This window comes from Octopus bimaculoides, chromosome 22, assembly GCF_046866305.1.
Source record: "Octopus bimaculoides isolate indiv1 chromosome 22, ASM4686630v1, whole genome shotgun sequence".
Classification (NCBI taxonomy): domain Eukaryota; kingdom Metazoa; phylum Mollusca; class Cephalopoda; order Octopoda; family Octopodidae; genus Octopus; species Octopus bimaculoides.
The window spans coordinates 7,359,131-7,376,630 of NC_142949.1; the positions used below are offsets into that span (position 1 = coordinate 7,359,131).

The following is a 17,500-nucleotide window of genomic DNA, read 5'->3' on the forward strand; positions in this document are numbered from 1 at the left end:
TTCTTTCAGTCTCTGCCTACCAAATCCACTTACAAGACTTTTGTTGACCTGGAACTAGTGTAGGAGACACTTGTCCAAGATACCATGCTGTGGGATTGAACCCAAGACCACATGGTTTCAAAGCTTGCATCTAAATGATTTAATTAGAGCGGAATTTTAGAGCCAAAGACTCGAAAAGTCTTAAAAATAGAGCAGAATGATATAAGCCAGAGATTTGAGAAGCAAGAGATCAGAAATGGCTAAAAAAAAAATAGAGAGGAATTTCAGAGTCAAAGAGTCGAGAAATTTTTACAACACATTGAGACGGCAGATTCAAAGACTTAAGAAATGAAATTTAAGAAATGGTTAAAATAGAGTGTGGAACTGTGGAGCAAATGAAAGCAGGGTGTTTAAATGATTATCAGAGATAATAGAGAGATAAAGGGATTTATCACAGAAATTCAAGATGAGAAAAGACTTTTATTTGTATATCAGGGATAGATTACAGTCAAAGAAGTTTATCGTTGAAATTCAAGACGAAGAGAGAGATGTTTTGATAGCAAGAATGAGATTTTGGTTGGAAAATTCGTTCTCCACACTAGCGAAGAAATAAACTCCAGAGTTTTTCAATGTTACCACTGCATGAAACAGGGTGTATATAGGTGCAAAACTGTGTGTGTATAGTCATGAAACTGTTTGTGTGTATAGCAACAAAAAATGAGTATGTGTGTGTGTATAGAAACAAAACTGTGTGTATATAACTGCAAAACAGCATATATATATATATATAGCTATCAAATTGTTTGCATATAGTACCAAAATTGTGCATGTGTGCATGTATATAGGAATGGTTGTGTGGTAAGAAGTTTGCTTCCCAATACGGCTCTGGGTTCAATCCTATTGCATGGCATCATGGACAAGTGTCTTCTATTACAGCTCCAGGCTGACCAAAGCCTTGTGAATGGATCTGGTGGTGGAAAACTGAAAGAAGTCTATCATATATATATATATATATATATATATATATGTATGTATGTATGTATGTATGTATGTATGTATGCGAGAGGGTGCTGACAAGTTCCTAGCTTTAAGGGTGTCATGAAAGGCCTGGTTGGAGGTGAAACCTTCCGAGTCCTTTTACAGGGCTCAGAAAAACTGAAGGACCGCTGCGATAAGTGTGTGAATCTGAGAGGGGAATATGTTGAATAAAATCATAATTGACTTATTGTCCTGTATTTTCTCTTACCCAAAGCCAGGAACTTTTCGGCACCCCTCGTATATATACACACAGTATGTGTGTGTGTGTGTGTGTGTGCACGTATGTATGTATGTATTCCAAAAGGTTTTCAAATCTAATGGAGGCCTCAAAAGCTATTTTAAGATCCACAAAGATCATAACTTATCTGCAGTTCTTGGTGGTCCAAATTGGAGGTGCAATCTATGTGGGTGTCTTTTCAAAACACTGTCTGGTTTAAAAGCTATATCAGATGCCTTGATGGTTCTAAGGTGTAGGCCCAGGAGGTGGCCAAACTCTGCATAGGGAGTAGACAACCACCAGGTATGCATGTATGTATGATGTGTGTATTTATGTATGTATATATGTGTGTATGTAATGTATGTATGTATGTATGAAACGTATATATATCTGTGTGTGTCTTTGTGTCTGTCTGACATGACCATTTGATAACTGGTGTTGATGTGTCTACATCCCTGTGACTTAACAGTTCAGCAAAAGTGATCGACAAAATAAGTACCTTGGAACTGCATGCATATTGCATAAAGTATTGTTTGTCTGAGGTCCTTGTTGTGACTTCACAGACAGTACAAAACCTCGGTAGACACAATAACTTCAATCAACATCATGATATTGGATACTGTGCGACATCTTAAATAATAATGACATATGCATATATACACACTGATTAGTTTGTCCATAAGATAATCTCTCTTATACTGTGATATTTATTGATGTATTGTTTTTAATGCAGTAAGAAAATAAAGGATGTTGTCTCTGGACAAATACTGCAGTAACTGGCTTGTCAGCAGTGTGTATGTATACATTAAGTATGATACGTAGATGGCTGTTTTGGTGTGTTACAACAAAAGCAGTCACGGAAGCAAAGCAAAGCAGAAGGCAGATTACTTTAGAATTTACCCCCTGAATAGCTCCAACACCACCACCACCACCACCACCACCATTACCACCACTGCAACTGCCGCCACCAATAAACCAGCAGCACAACTGCCGCCATCATCATCACCACCACACATTATATTCCATATCTCTATGTTGATAAAGCAGAATCATTATCGCGTCTCCGATTACACCTCCACTGGTTTATGACCATTTTTTCTTCCTCTGCCTTTTTACGGCATTCTTATATTTTCTTTCAGTTTTAGTTCCCCCCCCCCTCTCAGCTTCTCTCACATTACGGGGACCATACAGTACACAACACACACAAACAACCTTCCTTAAACATACACACATAAAATCTCTCTTACACATACACATACACACACTCTCTTTTACACACACGCACAGTTCCCTCACACACAAACACAACCTCCTTAAACATATACACACAACCTCCCTTAAATACAAACACACACACACACACAAACTCCTTTACACATACAAGCACACAAAATCGCTCACACGCACACACATTCTTGCTCGCAGACACACAATCTTCCTTACACAGACACAAAAACCTTCCTTACACGCACGCATACACAAAACCTCCCCCAGACACATAATCCTTATTATACACACGCACACAACCTTCACACACACACACTCTCTCTCTTTCTCTCTCTCTCTCTCACTCTTTCTCTCTATTATATACACACACACACAAAATCTTCTTTAGACATACACATACTCACATACACCCGACCAAACTCCCTTTGATAAGATGCGATCAATTGTTTCGTTTCGTTCTTATTAATAATGAAAGACAGACAGTTAATTCACTAAAGACTGGTCTCCCCACACACAGCACCACCGCCTCCATCCATTCACATTAATATAGACAAAACTCATATTAAAATAATAAAACAAGCTGCACAGCAGTTTCTCCTAATAGCATCATGTTTTATGGGATTTCCTCTCTCCCGCTTTGCCCACCCCCTCTCTCTTTCTCTCTCTCTCTCTCTCTCTCTCTCTCTCTCAGGATTTCCCTCTTATCAGCTACAAGTTTACTTATCATTCAACAACTGCTTCTACAGCTACCTGACTGACATAAGGCTTCACTGTATTCAATATCTGAAGTTAGTGTTAATATATTTTGTACAAACTGTATTAAGTGACTGAAGAGAAATATATGTACAAGTGGGAAAGTAGTTAAAGAGAAAGAGAGAGGGGGAAAAGGGGGGGGGGAAGGAGATAGACAGAGAGAGGCTGGTATGTGTATTGGAGATAGATGGATAGGGGAAAAGAAAAAGAGAGGGGCAGACAACTAGATAGACAGACCAACAGACAGACAGGTAGGTAGGTAGATAGATAGACATATAGATAGATAGATAGATAGATAGATAGGCAGGTAGATAGATAGATAGGCAGGTAGATAGATAGATAGATAGGTAGATAGATAGATAGATAGGTAGATAGATAGATAGGCAGGTAGATAGATAGATAGATAGATAGATAGATAGATAGATAGATAGATAGATAGATAGATAGATAGATAGATAGGCAGGTAGATAGCTAGATACATTTCTTTTATTAGCCACACAGGGCTCAACGAAGATGGGACAAATACAATGTAGAGCTTTTCTTTTTGGGAGGGGGAAGGAAGGAAGAAAAAAAAAAAAAAAAAAAATTGGTGGTGTCGATCAAAAGGGATCGAAAAAAAGAAAAGGAAAGGCCGATCAATAGGGATCGTGTATCACACAGTAATGTTCTCGTGTAAAAAGAGGGGAGGACAGTTTAGGTTTAGCCGTGGAAGGAAAAGCCCACGGAAAAGACCACGGTAACCTTGGTCAATATTCTCATTGAAGAAACTATAACAGTAAGTGACTCTCTTTTGCCTTTTTGTTTTATTTTTTTTCTTGTTCATAGGGTTATGCTCAAGATGGCTCCGTCGTTCACACGTGCCATCCTTGCTACATTCACCCATCTTTTTTTGAAGCATTCACTAGACAAGACTTCCCTTTCTACTCTCAACTTCCTCTTCAGGTGATACTTGAAGAAGTTGAATAGCTAGATAGATAGGTAGGTAGGTAGGTAGGTAGGTAATTCGACAAGCATATGGGCAGATAGAAAGAATGAGAAAGAAGCTAGCTTGCTAGAAACTAGAAGCTACTAACCTACCAGGCAGGAAGGTAGGTAGGTAGAGAAGCAGGTAGATCGGTAGACAGATAGAAAGGCAGAAAAATTCATTGAAACTAAATTATGTTAATGGGGAAAACTATATACAAATTGGTGTATTAAATAGCTAACTAGAAATGTGTGTGTGTGTGTCTTAATGGTTAGGGGGTTGCACTCCCGATCGCGAGATCACGATTTCAATTCCTAGTCCAGGCGGTGCGTTGCATTCTTGAGCAAAACACTTCATTTCACGTTGCTCTGCGAGCATCATTTGTGCAGATCATTCGGTAAAAGCTGAACACTCATACGTCATCTTCGACGGGTGAGTCTAAAGACTCGAGGTATTTCGGGTTGCAAGACAGTGTAGGAGAGAGAATAGTGATGTTGTAGGAGAGAAATGTGTTCGCATGGATGATGGTACGCTTGCATTAAATGAGGATGCAAAGAAAGAGGTCTGGAGATGCCACTACGATAGATTGCTTAATAAAGAGAATGAATGGGAGAAAGAGAGCCTGCCTTATGTCGACCCAATAGAGGGACCAGCTATCCGAGTTGATAGTACCAGGGTAGATAAAGCAATTAAGAGTATGAAGACCGGGAAAGCCCCCGGCCCATCAGGAATCACTGCAGAGATGCTCAAAATATCTGGCAGTGTTGGCTATAGCCTAGTCACCCGTATTACGAACCAGGTGATACACGAAGGAGTCATACCCTATGACTGGTGTAGCAGCATCATAGTCAACTGCTACAAAGGTAAAGGGGACGCTTTAGATACAAATAATTACAGAGGCATCAAGCTGTTAGAACAGGTTATGAAAGTTACAGAGAGGGTCATAGCCCAACTAATTAGGGAGCGAATCAATTTAGATGAGATGCAGTTTGGGTTCGTGCCAGGTAAAAGCACTACTGATGCCTTATTTCTAGTGAGACAGTTGCAAGAGAAATACCTAGCCAAGGATAAACCTCTGTACCTGGCTTTCGTTGACATGGAGAAAGCCTTTGACAGGGTCCCCCGATCCCTTATCTGGTGGTCAATGAGGAAACTTGGGATAGAAGAATGGCTAGTGAGAGCTGTGCGAGCCATGTACAGAGATGCGGCCAGTAAGGTGAGGGTTGGAAATGAGTACAGCAATGAATTCCGGGTAGAGGTAGGGGTCCACCAAGGTTCCGTCCTCAGCCCCCTATTATTTACCATAGTCCTCCAGGCAATCACAGAGGAGTTCAAGACAGGTTGCCCCTGGGAGCTCCTCTATGCTGATGACCTTGCCCTAATTGCGGAGTCACTATCAGAACTAGAGGAGAAGTTTCAGGTGTGGAAGCAAGGTCTAGAATTGAAGGGCCTTAGAGTCAACCTAGCTAAAACCAAAATCCTAATAAGTAGGAAGGTAGATAAAACACAAACCCCTTCAGGTAGATGGCCCTGCTCAGTATGTAGAAAAGGAGTAGGTAGTAACTCTATAAGATGTACCCGGTGCAAGCTATGGACACATAAGAGGTGCAGCAACATCAAAGGCAGGTTAACTAGCAAGTTAGTTTTTGTTTGTGGCAGATGTTCAGGTGCAATAAAGACTGCAAACAAACAGGAAACAACTTCTATCTCATTCCAGGGTGAAAAACTAGAGGTAGTCGATAGCTTCCGCTATCTGGGCGACCAAGTTAGTAGTGGGGGTGGGTGCGCTGAAAGTGTAGCTGCTAGAATAAGAATAGCCTGGGCAAAGTTTAGAGAGCTCTTACCCCTGCTGGCGACAAAGGGACTCTCACTCAGAGTAAAAGGCAGACTGTATGACGCATGCGTACGAACAACCATGCTACATGGCAGTGAAACATGGGCTGTAACTGCTGAGGACATACGTAAGCTCGCAAGGAATGAAGCCAGTATGCTCCGTTGGATGTGTAATGTCAATGTGAATACCCGTCAGAGTGTAAGTATCTTGAGAGAAAAGCTGAACATTAGAAGCATCAGTTGTGGCGTGCAAGAGAGACGATTGCGCTGGTATGGACATGTGGTGAGAATGGAGGAGGATAGCTGCGTGAAAAAGTGCCACACCCTAACAGTTGAGGGAACCCGTGGAAGAGGTAGGCCCAGGAAGACCTGGGCTGAGGTGGTGAGGCAAGACCTTCGTACATTGGGCCTCACCGAGGCGATGACTACGGACCGAGACCTTTGGAAATGGGCTGTGCGTGAGAAGACCCGGCAAGCCAAGTAAGATCGTTGCCAGTGCCCCTGGACTGGTTCTTGTGCGGGTGGCACATGAGATGCACCATTTTGAGCGTGGCCGTTGCCAGTACCGCCTGACTGGCTCCTGTAGGATTTTCGAGCGAGATCGTTGCCAGTGCCCCTGGACTGGCTTGTGCGGGTGGCACATAAAAGACACCATTTCGAGCGTGGCCGTTTTCGTGCGGGTGACACGTAAAAGCACCCACTACACTCTCTGAGTGGTTGGCGTTAGGAAGGGCATCCAGCTGTAGAAACTCTGCCAAATCAGACTGGAGCCTGGTGTTGCCATCCGGTTTCACCAGTCCTCAGTCAAATCGTCCAACCCATGCTAGCATGGAAAGCGGACGTTAAACGATGATGATGATGATGATGATGATATATATATATATATATATATATATATATAAATTAAAAATGTAAAATTAAAACAGAACACAAAGGATTCCGCGGTACACGTGTTTCAAGCTTTATAGTCGTTGCATCATTATATGGGTATATAATTGATAGACAGTATGGTATAAAGCTATCTTCAACCGTAAATATATTCTTTCCCAAGCATTATATACAGATGCATATACACATACAGGTGCTTGCAATTATCAAGTATTACCTCTAAAATTATATATATATATATATATATATATATATATATATATATATATTTATATGTGTGTGTGTGTGTGTGGTTCAAGTTATTTCTTATGAAGGGCTATTGCCTTCCAAGATAGCTTGGATGACCACATCTCATTCATACATATCACATTCGGTATAGTTTCTACAGCTGGAAGGTTTTGCCCTAACACCAAACACTTTACAGAGAGTACAGGGTACACTTCATCCAGGTATTAGCTCTGGTCAGATCACCTTCTATCCCATGAGATGAAAGCGTTGTCACTAAGGCATGTGTATATATGTAAATGTGTGTCCGACTTCTCTTTTCTTAGAAGAGACAGAAAATGGCACGTCTTTTCTTTAAGAAGGCAGTGGACAGAAAGAGAGACCTCTTTTCGTCATGTGTCAGCGACGCGAGGGTCAAAGATGAAGATTGAGAGAGAGAAAAGACATGCTTTTTTTCTGTCTCTTCTCTCATGGCTCGTCTACCTAGCGTTCATAATAACTTTTCTATCATCTTGGCTCAACAGCCCTCACCGTTTGTTTTTACTGTCTTGTTCTCACTGTCCTGTTCTTGCTAACACTTTCACCCTCCACTTTTTTGTTCGAAAATATAAGGGCACAGATCTTGTCATATAGCCAGCTGGAGACAATGTCTCCTGGGGCTAAATTACAGCAACATTCGTCCTAAACCAAGATGCCATGTTATGTTGGCTAACAATCTTTACTCCAACTCTGGACATGTTCTAATCTTATGAAGACTTCAACAGCAATGCATAACCTTCTCCATATTTCACAAAACTAATGGTAAATGAACCACTGAGTAAATGTACAACATTTCTATATTTGGTAATAAATCTCAGAACGAGATATAAACAGTAGCAGCACGACAACGTGAAGTATATTTGCCACTTAAATGTAGCTAACCACTAAAGGTGAATGCTACTGTAGCTTGTAGCCCCAGGAGAACATCTCCTCCAGCTGGCTATTGACACACTCTCTGTGCCCTATCAGTATTTGCAAAGGGAAGTCATCCTCCCCATCGTCGATCTGACGTGATACGCACGGACCCGGGTTTCTGGGTATTTACCCTTCGTCAGCGCACGACAATCACCAATCTTTGAAGATTGACGATGGGAAGGATGACTTCCCTTTGCAAATACCAACAGGGCACAGAAAGTGTGTCAATAGCCAGCTGGAGGAGATGTTCTCCTGGGGCTACAGGCTACAGTAGCATTCGCCCTTAGGGGTTAGCCGCATTTAAGTGGCAAATATATTTCTATATTTGTTGGTGTAGAAAAGTATAAGTTAATAATACTTTTGCAAAATGTTGGACCTGTAGGTGTCATTACTTAATTAATTCAGTGAATTTATCAAGGATACACACCAACCGTGGCTGTAAGCTTTCCTGTTTTATTGTGATTAATACAGAAATATCTTTTAACCTACCTTGTGAAGTCGAGAGGCCACTTCTATGTCTTCACCTCGGTAAACACTTTCAAAAACCTTTGGGCGTTTAATTAAGTAACACGCTCTGGACGACATTTCAGTTTCAAAGGTCTGCAATTAGAGAGAAAAACAACAAATTAATTAAATAACACTGATTGGAGTGTCACAGCAAAAAAAAAAAGCAAAAAAAAAAAAAAAAAAGTTATCTTTTGTCTTTTACTTGTTTTAGTTATCAAACTGTGGCCATGCTGGAGCACTGTGTTTCTTGAAATAAGAATTATCAAAACCAAGGATGTTTCAGACTTCAATGAGGAGAAGCTGCTGGATGAAGGATGAGAGATCGGTAACAGAGATGGATAGAGAGACGAGCAGACCAAAGAACGGACAACAGGTGGACAGACAGACAGACAGACATATTACAGTTATCCAGTACAGGAATGCACGGAGATAATGATGATTGGAGTGAGAGCAATGACGTTGAAAATGATGATGATGATGATGATGATGATGATGCCACCTCTCTCATGTGTGTATGCATGTATGTGTGTGCACATATATGTATTTGCATACACATATATATGTATGTATGTATGTATATAGGCATAACCTTGTGGTGTGAAGTTTGCATCATAAACATATATCTATATATATGAGTATGTATATTAGTGTGTGTGTGTGAATATACATATGTATATATACATACATATATATATATATATATATATATATATATATATATATATATATATATATATATATAGAGAGAGAGAGAGAGAGAGAGAGAGAGAGAGGAGGGTTAATAAACTGTTGTCTAAATTACGCAAAAATGAAAATAACTCTGATATCCCATTTTAACAGATATATTTACCAAAATTACATATAACTATCTTGAAAGACTAAAGAGTAAATTTATTCAATAAAATCACCATTGGCTTCAACCACGGCCTCCAGACGACTTCTTCAACCACGGCCTCCAGACGACTTCTTCAACCACGGCCTCCAGACGACTTCAGAATATGTAAAATGGTGACAATTTATCCATTGCATGCTGTACATACATACATATATGCATATACATATATATATGTGTGTGTGTGTGTGTGTGTGTGTGTGTATACATATGTCTGTCTGTCGGTATACATATATATACATACATAGTTCAAATTTATAGAAAAATAAAAATGAAGGCAGGTATAGGAACAACAAGCAAATGTATTAGTTTGACACTTGGGAAAAATGGAGAAGTCTTTTACATTTCAAGCCTAGGTTCTTCGACATGTCCACTGCATCTCACATAAGAACGAGATACTGCAGCAGCCTTGGTTTCAGAGGACCTCAGCTCTTCAATGCCCTGCCAAAACATTTGAGAGACCTGCAAGACATGGATGTGGAGGTCTTCAAGACAAAACTCGACACTTTCCTCTCCACAATACCAGACGAACCAATGGCTCGAAATGAGACACAGTTTAGGGCAGCGATGTCAAATTCTCTTATACACCAGATGTGCCATCAAAACTCTTGATTGGACTATATCAAGTGGAGAAGAGCCATGCAAGGAACGTGAAGAGAGCACAGCATAAAGACGGAAAATCACGGTGGTGCTCCAGCATGACCACAGCCACTTGGCTGAAACCCATAAATAAATAAATAAATAAATAAAATAAATATATATATATATATATACACACATACATATATATATGTATGTGTATATTTATGCATGTGTGTGTGTGAAGATGATGATAATATATATATATATATATATGCATATATTAATGAGTCTCTGTGGATAATTAGATCCTTCTATTAAAATCTCCTGAGGTTGCAAGCTAATTACATTTATTCGAAAAGACCAAAAGAAATGATATAAAAATATAAAATAAAGTGGAAAAAAATCTTAATATGTATTCAATTGAGACACCGTTAAAAGTTTTATACAGGCACTTAATTAATTAATAAACTAATTAATTAACTAAAAAAAAATGACGCCACTCTAACTCCGTTACTAATTATGCACAAAATCCTACATGCAACAAAAAGTAAAAAGCAAAAATTAATATTAAAAAATATATAAAAATATCTGGTCCCTCGGTTTTAACATAAAACCCCCATATTGGTAAGTTATTCTGCTATTTAAGAATGTGTATGTATGTATAATGGCATGAAGAGAATAATTGGCAGACCTGTTTAACATTTGGTCTTTATGCTTCAAGAACAATAATTTTTCTAATGTGCAAAGAACTAGAAAATGGTATTTGATTGCTTACAACTTGGTGCTTTCACTAAGAGCTTTATTATACTACAAATATATTACGGCATATTATATCATCATCATCATCATCATCATCGTCAGCCTCATCGTTTTATGTCCATTGTCCATATTGACATGGGTTGGACAGTTTGACCAGGGCAAGATATTCCGCAAGGGAACATTCATCATCTGATCATCAACATGCCTAATAGGGTCCTTGCATTGAAAAATGCAAAGGGCATGTCTACGAAATATTAAATATTCACATTATAACAATTAATAACTAATTTGAATGCATAATTTCAGATTTAGATAGATTTTAATGATTATAAAGGTGTCTATTTACTTCTGTCATGTCTGTGTATGTATATATATGCATATATTAAGGAGTCTCTTTGGATAATTAGGTGCATAATTAGATCCTTCTTTTAAAATCTCCTGAGGTTGCAAGCTAATTACATTTAAAGACCCAAAGAAATAATATTAAAATATATAATAAAGTGAGGAAAAAAAAAACGTAATATTTATTCAATTGAGATATCGTTAAAAGTTTTATACAGGCACTTAATTAATTAATTAATCAAAACAAATGACGCCATACTAACTCCGTTACTAATTATGCACAAAATCCTACATGCAACAAAAAGTAAAAAGCAAAAATCAATATAAAAAAAATATAAAATATCTGGTCCCTTGGTTTTAACATAAAACCCTATATTGGTAAGTTATTCCGCTATTTAAGAATGTTTGTGCATGTATGATGGCATGACGAGAATAATTGGCAGACCTGTTTAACATTTGGTTTTCATGCTTCAAGAATTATGAATTTTCTGAGTAAAGATTGTTTGCCAACATAACATGGCAGTCCTGGTTTAGGATGAATGTTGCTGTAATTTAGCCCCAGGAGACATCATCTCCAGATGGCTATATGACATGATCTGTGTCCTTATATTTTCAAAAAAAGGAATCTAGCACCCCCACTCAGCTCAAAACAATATCTGTGTATCATGATTTACGGGTTATTTATAATATATATGACCGAAGCAAGTAAAACATTAAAACATTAAGATACATTCTGTTATTCTTTATATATCTATATATATATATATATATATATATATATTACAATTAAAAGGGTAAAGGTTTATCAATTTATTAATAATTTAACAATTAATAATTTTACCAAGCCCTTCGGTATGTAAACACCATTATCGGTGGAGAACTTATTTAAAAGTTTTTTAGCTGCTATTTCTGAACTTCGGTATGTGGTGAAGCAACTATTTGCTGATCCCTTAATTATGTTTATAAATGTATAAGAACTTTTAAATAAGTTCTCCACCGATAATGGTGTTTACATACCGAAGGGCTTGGTAAAATTATTAATTGTTAATTTATTAATAAATTGATAAACCTTTACCCTTTTAATTGTAATAATTATTCACTCCCTGATAGTAAACCGCAAATTTTCTGCAGTATTGCTTGTGACGCACATGGTAATTTCTTGAGGAGGAATAGTGGACTGGCTGGCCGAGGTAGGTTCAGATGTGCTTCCAGGTTGTGCCGATGCATGATGTTCACTCGTTCATGCATGCACAGTTTTGCTAGCACCGTCGAATTTGCAGCTAGAATATCATACCGATGAAGGAAATGGAGTGTTATCGCTCCTAATCCAGAAACGCATTTATGATTAACTTCGACTGGTTAGTTTTCATTTGTTTTTCTTCTTGTTTTGCCTTTGTGAGTTACAGGTAATGCTATCTGTTGGAGTCTCAGCTTTTTAGCTGCTATTTCTGAACTTCGGTATGTGGTGAAGCAACTATTTGCTGATCCCTTAATTCATCATCATCATCGTTTAACGTCCGCTTTCCATGCTAGCATGGGTTGGACGATTTGACTGAGGACTGGTGAAACCGGATGGCAACACCAGGCTCCAGTCTGATTTGGCAGAGTTTCTACAGCTGGATGCCCTTCCTAACGCCAACCACTCAGAGAGTGTAGTGGGTGCTTTTACGTGTCACCCGCACGAAAACGGCCACGCTCGAAATGGTGTCTTTTATGTGCCACCCGCACAAGCCAGTCCAGGGGCACTGGCAACGATCTCGCTCGAAAATCCTACAGGAGCCAGTCAGGCGGTACTGGCAACGGCCACGCTCAAAATGGTGCATCTCATGTGCCACCCGCACAAGAACCAGTCCAGGGGCACTGGCAACGATCTTACTTGGCTTGCCGGGTCTTCTCACGCACAGCCCATTTCCAAAGGTCTCGGTCCGTAGTCATCGCCTCGGTGAGGCCCAATGTACGAAGGTCTTGCCTCACCACCTCAGCCCAGGTCTTCCTGGGCCTACCTCTTCCACGGGTTCCCTCAACTGTTAGGGTGTGGCACTTTTTCACGCAGCTATCCTCATCCATTCTCACCACATGTCCATACCAGCGCAATCGTCTCTCTTGCACGCCACAACTGATGCTTCTAATGTTCAGCTTTTCTCTCAAGATACTTACACTCTGACGGGTATTCACATTGACATTACACATCCAACGGAGCATACTGGCTTCATTCCTTGCGAGCTTACGTATGTCCTCAGCAGTTACAGCCCATGTTTCACTGCCATGTAGCATGGTTGTTCGTACGCATGCGTCATACAGTCTGCCTTTTACTCTGAGTGAGAGTCCCTTTGTCGCCAGCAGGGGTAAGAGCTCTCTAAACTTTGCCCAGGCTATTCTTATTCTAGCAGCTACACTTTCAGCGCACCCACCCCCACTACTAACTTGGTCGCCCAGATAGCGGAAGCTATCGACTACCTCTAGTTTTTCACCCTGGAATGAGATAGAAGTTGTTTCCTGTTTGTTTGCAGTCTTTATTGCACCTGAACATCTGCCACAAACAAAAACTAACTTGCTAGTTAACCTGCCTTTGATGTTGCTGCACCTCTTATGTGTCCATAGCTTGCACCGGGTACATCTTATAGAGTTACTACCTACTCCTTTTCTACATACTGAGCAGGGCCATCTACCTGAAGGGGTTTGTGTTTTATCTACCTTCCTACTTATTAGGATTTTGGTTTTAGCTAGGTTGACTCTAAGGCCCTTCAATTCTAGACCTTGCTTCCACACCTGAAACTTCTCCTCTAGTTCTGATAGTGACTCCGCAATTAGGGCAAGGTCATCAGCATAGAGGAGCTCCCAGGGGCAACCTGTCTTGAACTCCTCTGTGATTGCCTGGAGGACTATGGTAAATAATAGGGGGCTGAGGACGGAACCTTGGTGGACCCCTACCTCTACCCGGAATTCATTGCTGTACTCATTTCCAACCCTCACCTTACTGGCCGCATCTCTGTACATGGCTCGCACAGCTCTCACTAGCCATTCTTCTATCCCAAGTTTCCTCATTGACCACCAGATAAGGGATCGGGGGACCCTGTCAAAGGCTTTCTCCATGTCAACGAAAGCCAGGTACAGAGGTTTATCCTTGGCTAGGTTTATATATATATATATATATATATATATATATATATATACATATACACAATAGACTTCTTTCAGTTTCCGTCTACCAAATTCACTGACAAAGCTTTGGTCAACCCAAGGCTATAGTAGACGACACTTGCCCAAAGTGTTACACTGTGGGACTGAACCTGGACCCATATGGCTGGGAAGCAAACTTCTAACCACACAGCCATGCCAGCACCTGTGTGTGTACACACACACACACACATATATATATATATACATATATACACACACACGTCATATGATATATATATGTATATACAGACATGTTATATAATACATATAATATATATATACATATATATATGTGTATATATGTGTGTGTGTGTGTATTATATATATATATATATATATATATATATATATATATATATACATACACATACATAATTTATATATATATATATATACACACACACATATACATAATTTATATATATATAAAATATATACACTATATACACATGTGTATACACACACACACACACGTTACATAATATATGATGTGTGTGTGTGTGTGTGCAGGCACAAACTAAAAACTTGTCTCCTACTATGAATCCCACCTCAGTATCAAATCATAGATTTCTTTTCTCTTCCCCAGTTCCTGTTCAGCCAAATCTGTGATATTGTTGCTGAGCTTTACTTATTAATAGCACGATACATTGTCAAGGCCCAACGAACGGCCTGACAGAGCTGTCATCCTTCGCTGAACAAACAAGATTAAATCTCGTGAGATTTATTGCATTAAATAATAATGTTGTCGCGATTGATTTCAACATCAACAAGACGCCGCCATTTCTGAGGAGATTTATTAAATGCTGCAAGTCATTAGCCTCCAGTTGGGTCGGTTGGTAGTTGGACACCCAACATTTTATTGATCGTGTACACCCAGTGCGGCTATTATAATAATGATAACAATGACAACGATGATGATGATGATGATAATAAACAAAATAATAAAATAATGATAAATAACAATAATGAAGTGCCATATTTTAACGTGTATAAGGAACCCCGTAATTTTGGGGGCTTAAAATTTGGAAAAAGGGTTTTGTAAGGAATTATATTATCCATGTATAAGAAACTCCCATATATTTTTAACCTAATTTTTGACAAAAAATGGGTTCCTTACACATGTTAGAATATTTTTTTCTTTTCCAAGTCTAATTTGTTATGTGTATATGAATAATAATAATAATAATAATAATAATAATAATAATAATAACTATTATCATTATTATTATTATTACTATTATTATTATTATTATAAATGCAACTTAAAAGAAATATAATATCAACAAAAGCAACAGAGTTCAATAGTTTATCCTTGTGGATGGTTTGGTTTACAATTTATTGATTTTTTGTGACCCAGCCGAGTTTATTGAGTCAAAGTGAATATAAATCTTATGTAGCAGTTGGTGAATAGGGGGGGGAAAAAAAGGGTTTCTGAGGATATCATTACTATCATCATCAGCATCATCTTTACAACCACCACCACCATTTTCATTATTACAATCATCATCATCATTATCATGATACCACTACTGCTACCATCACCACTCTGTGTGTGTATATGTGTGCATGTACAACGAAAGTGTGGAGGTGCAATGGCCCAGTGGTTAAGGCAGCGGACTCGTGGTCATAGGATTGCGGTTTCGATGCCCAGACCGGGCGTTGTGAGTGTTTATTGAGCGAAAACACCTAAAAGCTCCACGAGGCTCCGGCAGGGGATGGTGGCGAACCCTACTGTACTCTTTCACAACAACTTTCTGTCACTCTTTCTTCCTGTTTTTGTTGTGCCTGTAATTCAAAGGGTCAGCCTTGTCACACTGTGTCACGCTGAATATCCCCGAGAACTACGTTAAGGGTACACGTGTCTGTGGAGTGCTCAGCCACTTGCACGTTAATTTCATGAGCAGGCTGTTCCGTTGATCGGATCAACTAGAACCCTTGATGTCGTAAGCGACGGAGTGCCAACAACAACAACGAAAGTATGTGAATGTTTGTATGTGTGATTATTATGTACCTTATTTACATATAAGATACTAAAATTAGCCTTCATTATTGATGGCACATGGTCAGCTAGTTCCTAATAATATTTGATTATAATAAAATATAACAGGATTTTCGAAACACGGAATGGTTTTGAGGGACCACCTGAGTAAAATAGGAATTAACTCTTTTGCATTTAAACCAGCTATATCCAACCGAAATATTCTACTTGGTTTATGTTCAACCCATCAAGATCTGACCTCTCACACCTGCCCTACAATATCATTCTGAAAATAAACAGTCACATCATTGAAATCTCAAAGATGAACAAGAGCGCTCAGAGAGCACAAACCTCTGCCAAGGCAACACCAACGTCCTCTCAACGATTAGCTGGAGATGATTTTTAAAATGAGAATATCCAAAATAAACTCGACTGCTCTCTCAAATGAGAATACTAAAAATGAACCTAACCGCTCTCAAAAATTAAGTAAAAAAAAAGACAGGAAAAATAATCCAGAATCCTCATCCAGTACTGGATCGATCCCAAAATCTAATCAGTTCATGCCAGTCACGAGGCCAAACATCCCTGAAAGTTTCATCCGAATCCATCCAACAGTTCTTGAGATATCTTGTCCACGGACAGATAAAGAAACAAACAAATACAACTGAAACAATACCTCCGCCTTCGCTAAGGTGGAGGTAATAAATAAGCAGAACATTTGACAGAATAATTTGAATGCTGAAGGGTTAAAGAAGTCCATTGGATGAGAACCACTGCATTATATTATCAACACATACATCACAAGTTCAAATCCATTGCAGGCGTTTCATTTTTTTTTTAAATGAAACACCCTAACCCTCTTGCTCATCTATATCTAAAGTACCCAGACAGGAAGTATATTGCAAAAACATATAAATTATTCATACAGGATGTATATATACATATATGTTGTGGGAAGTGTATATATAATTTAGGAAGTAAAATAAGCAGAGAAACGGTGTAGGGAAGGAGTTTCATTGTAAATTAAATTGGGTGAGGATGTATTGTATTAACGATGATAGATAGAAATGTTGTGACAAGGCTGAGAAGAATGAAGGAAAGAAAAACAAATGAAGCTGTGGGGGAGGGGAGGGGGTGTTGAGGTTAGTTATGGCTGACATGTACCACCCATATTGTAGTTGT

General features: G+C 39.0%; 1 protein-coding gene across 1 annotated transcript in view; it reads right to left on the reverse strand.

Moving 5' to 3' along the window:
• LOC106873493 (uncharacterized) overlaps positions 1-17,500 on the reverse strand; it is a 296,970-nt gene that overhangs the window by 182,611 nt on the left and 96,859 nt on the right. The window contains 1 exon segment of the mRNA XM_089339867.1: positions 8,568-8,678. Coding sequence (XP_089195993.1) covers positions 8,568-8,678 — 111 coding nt within the window.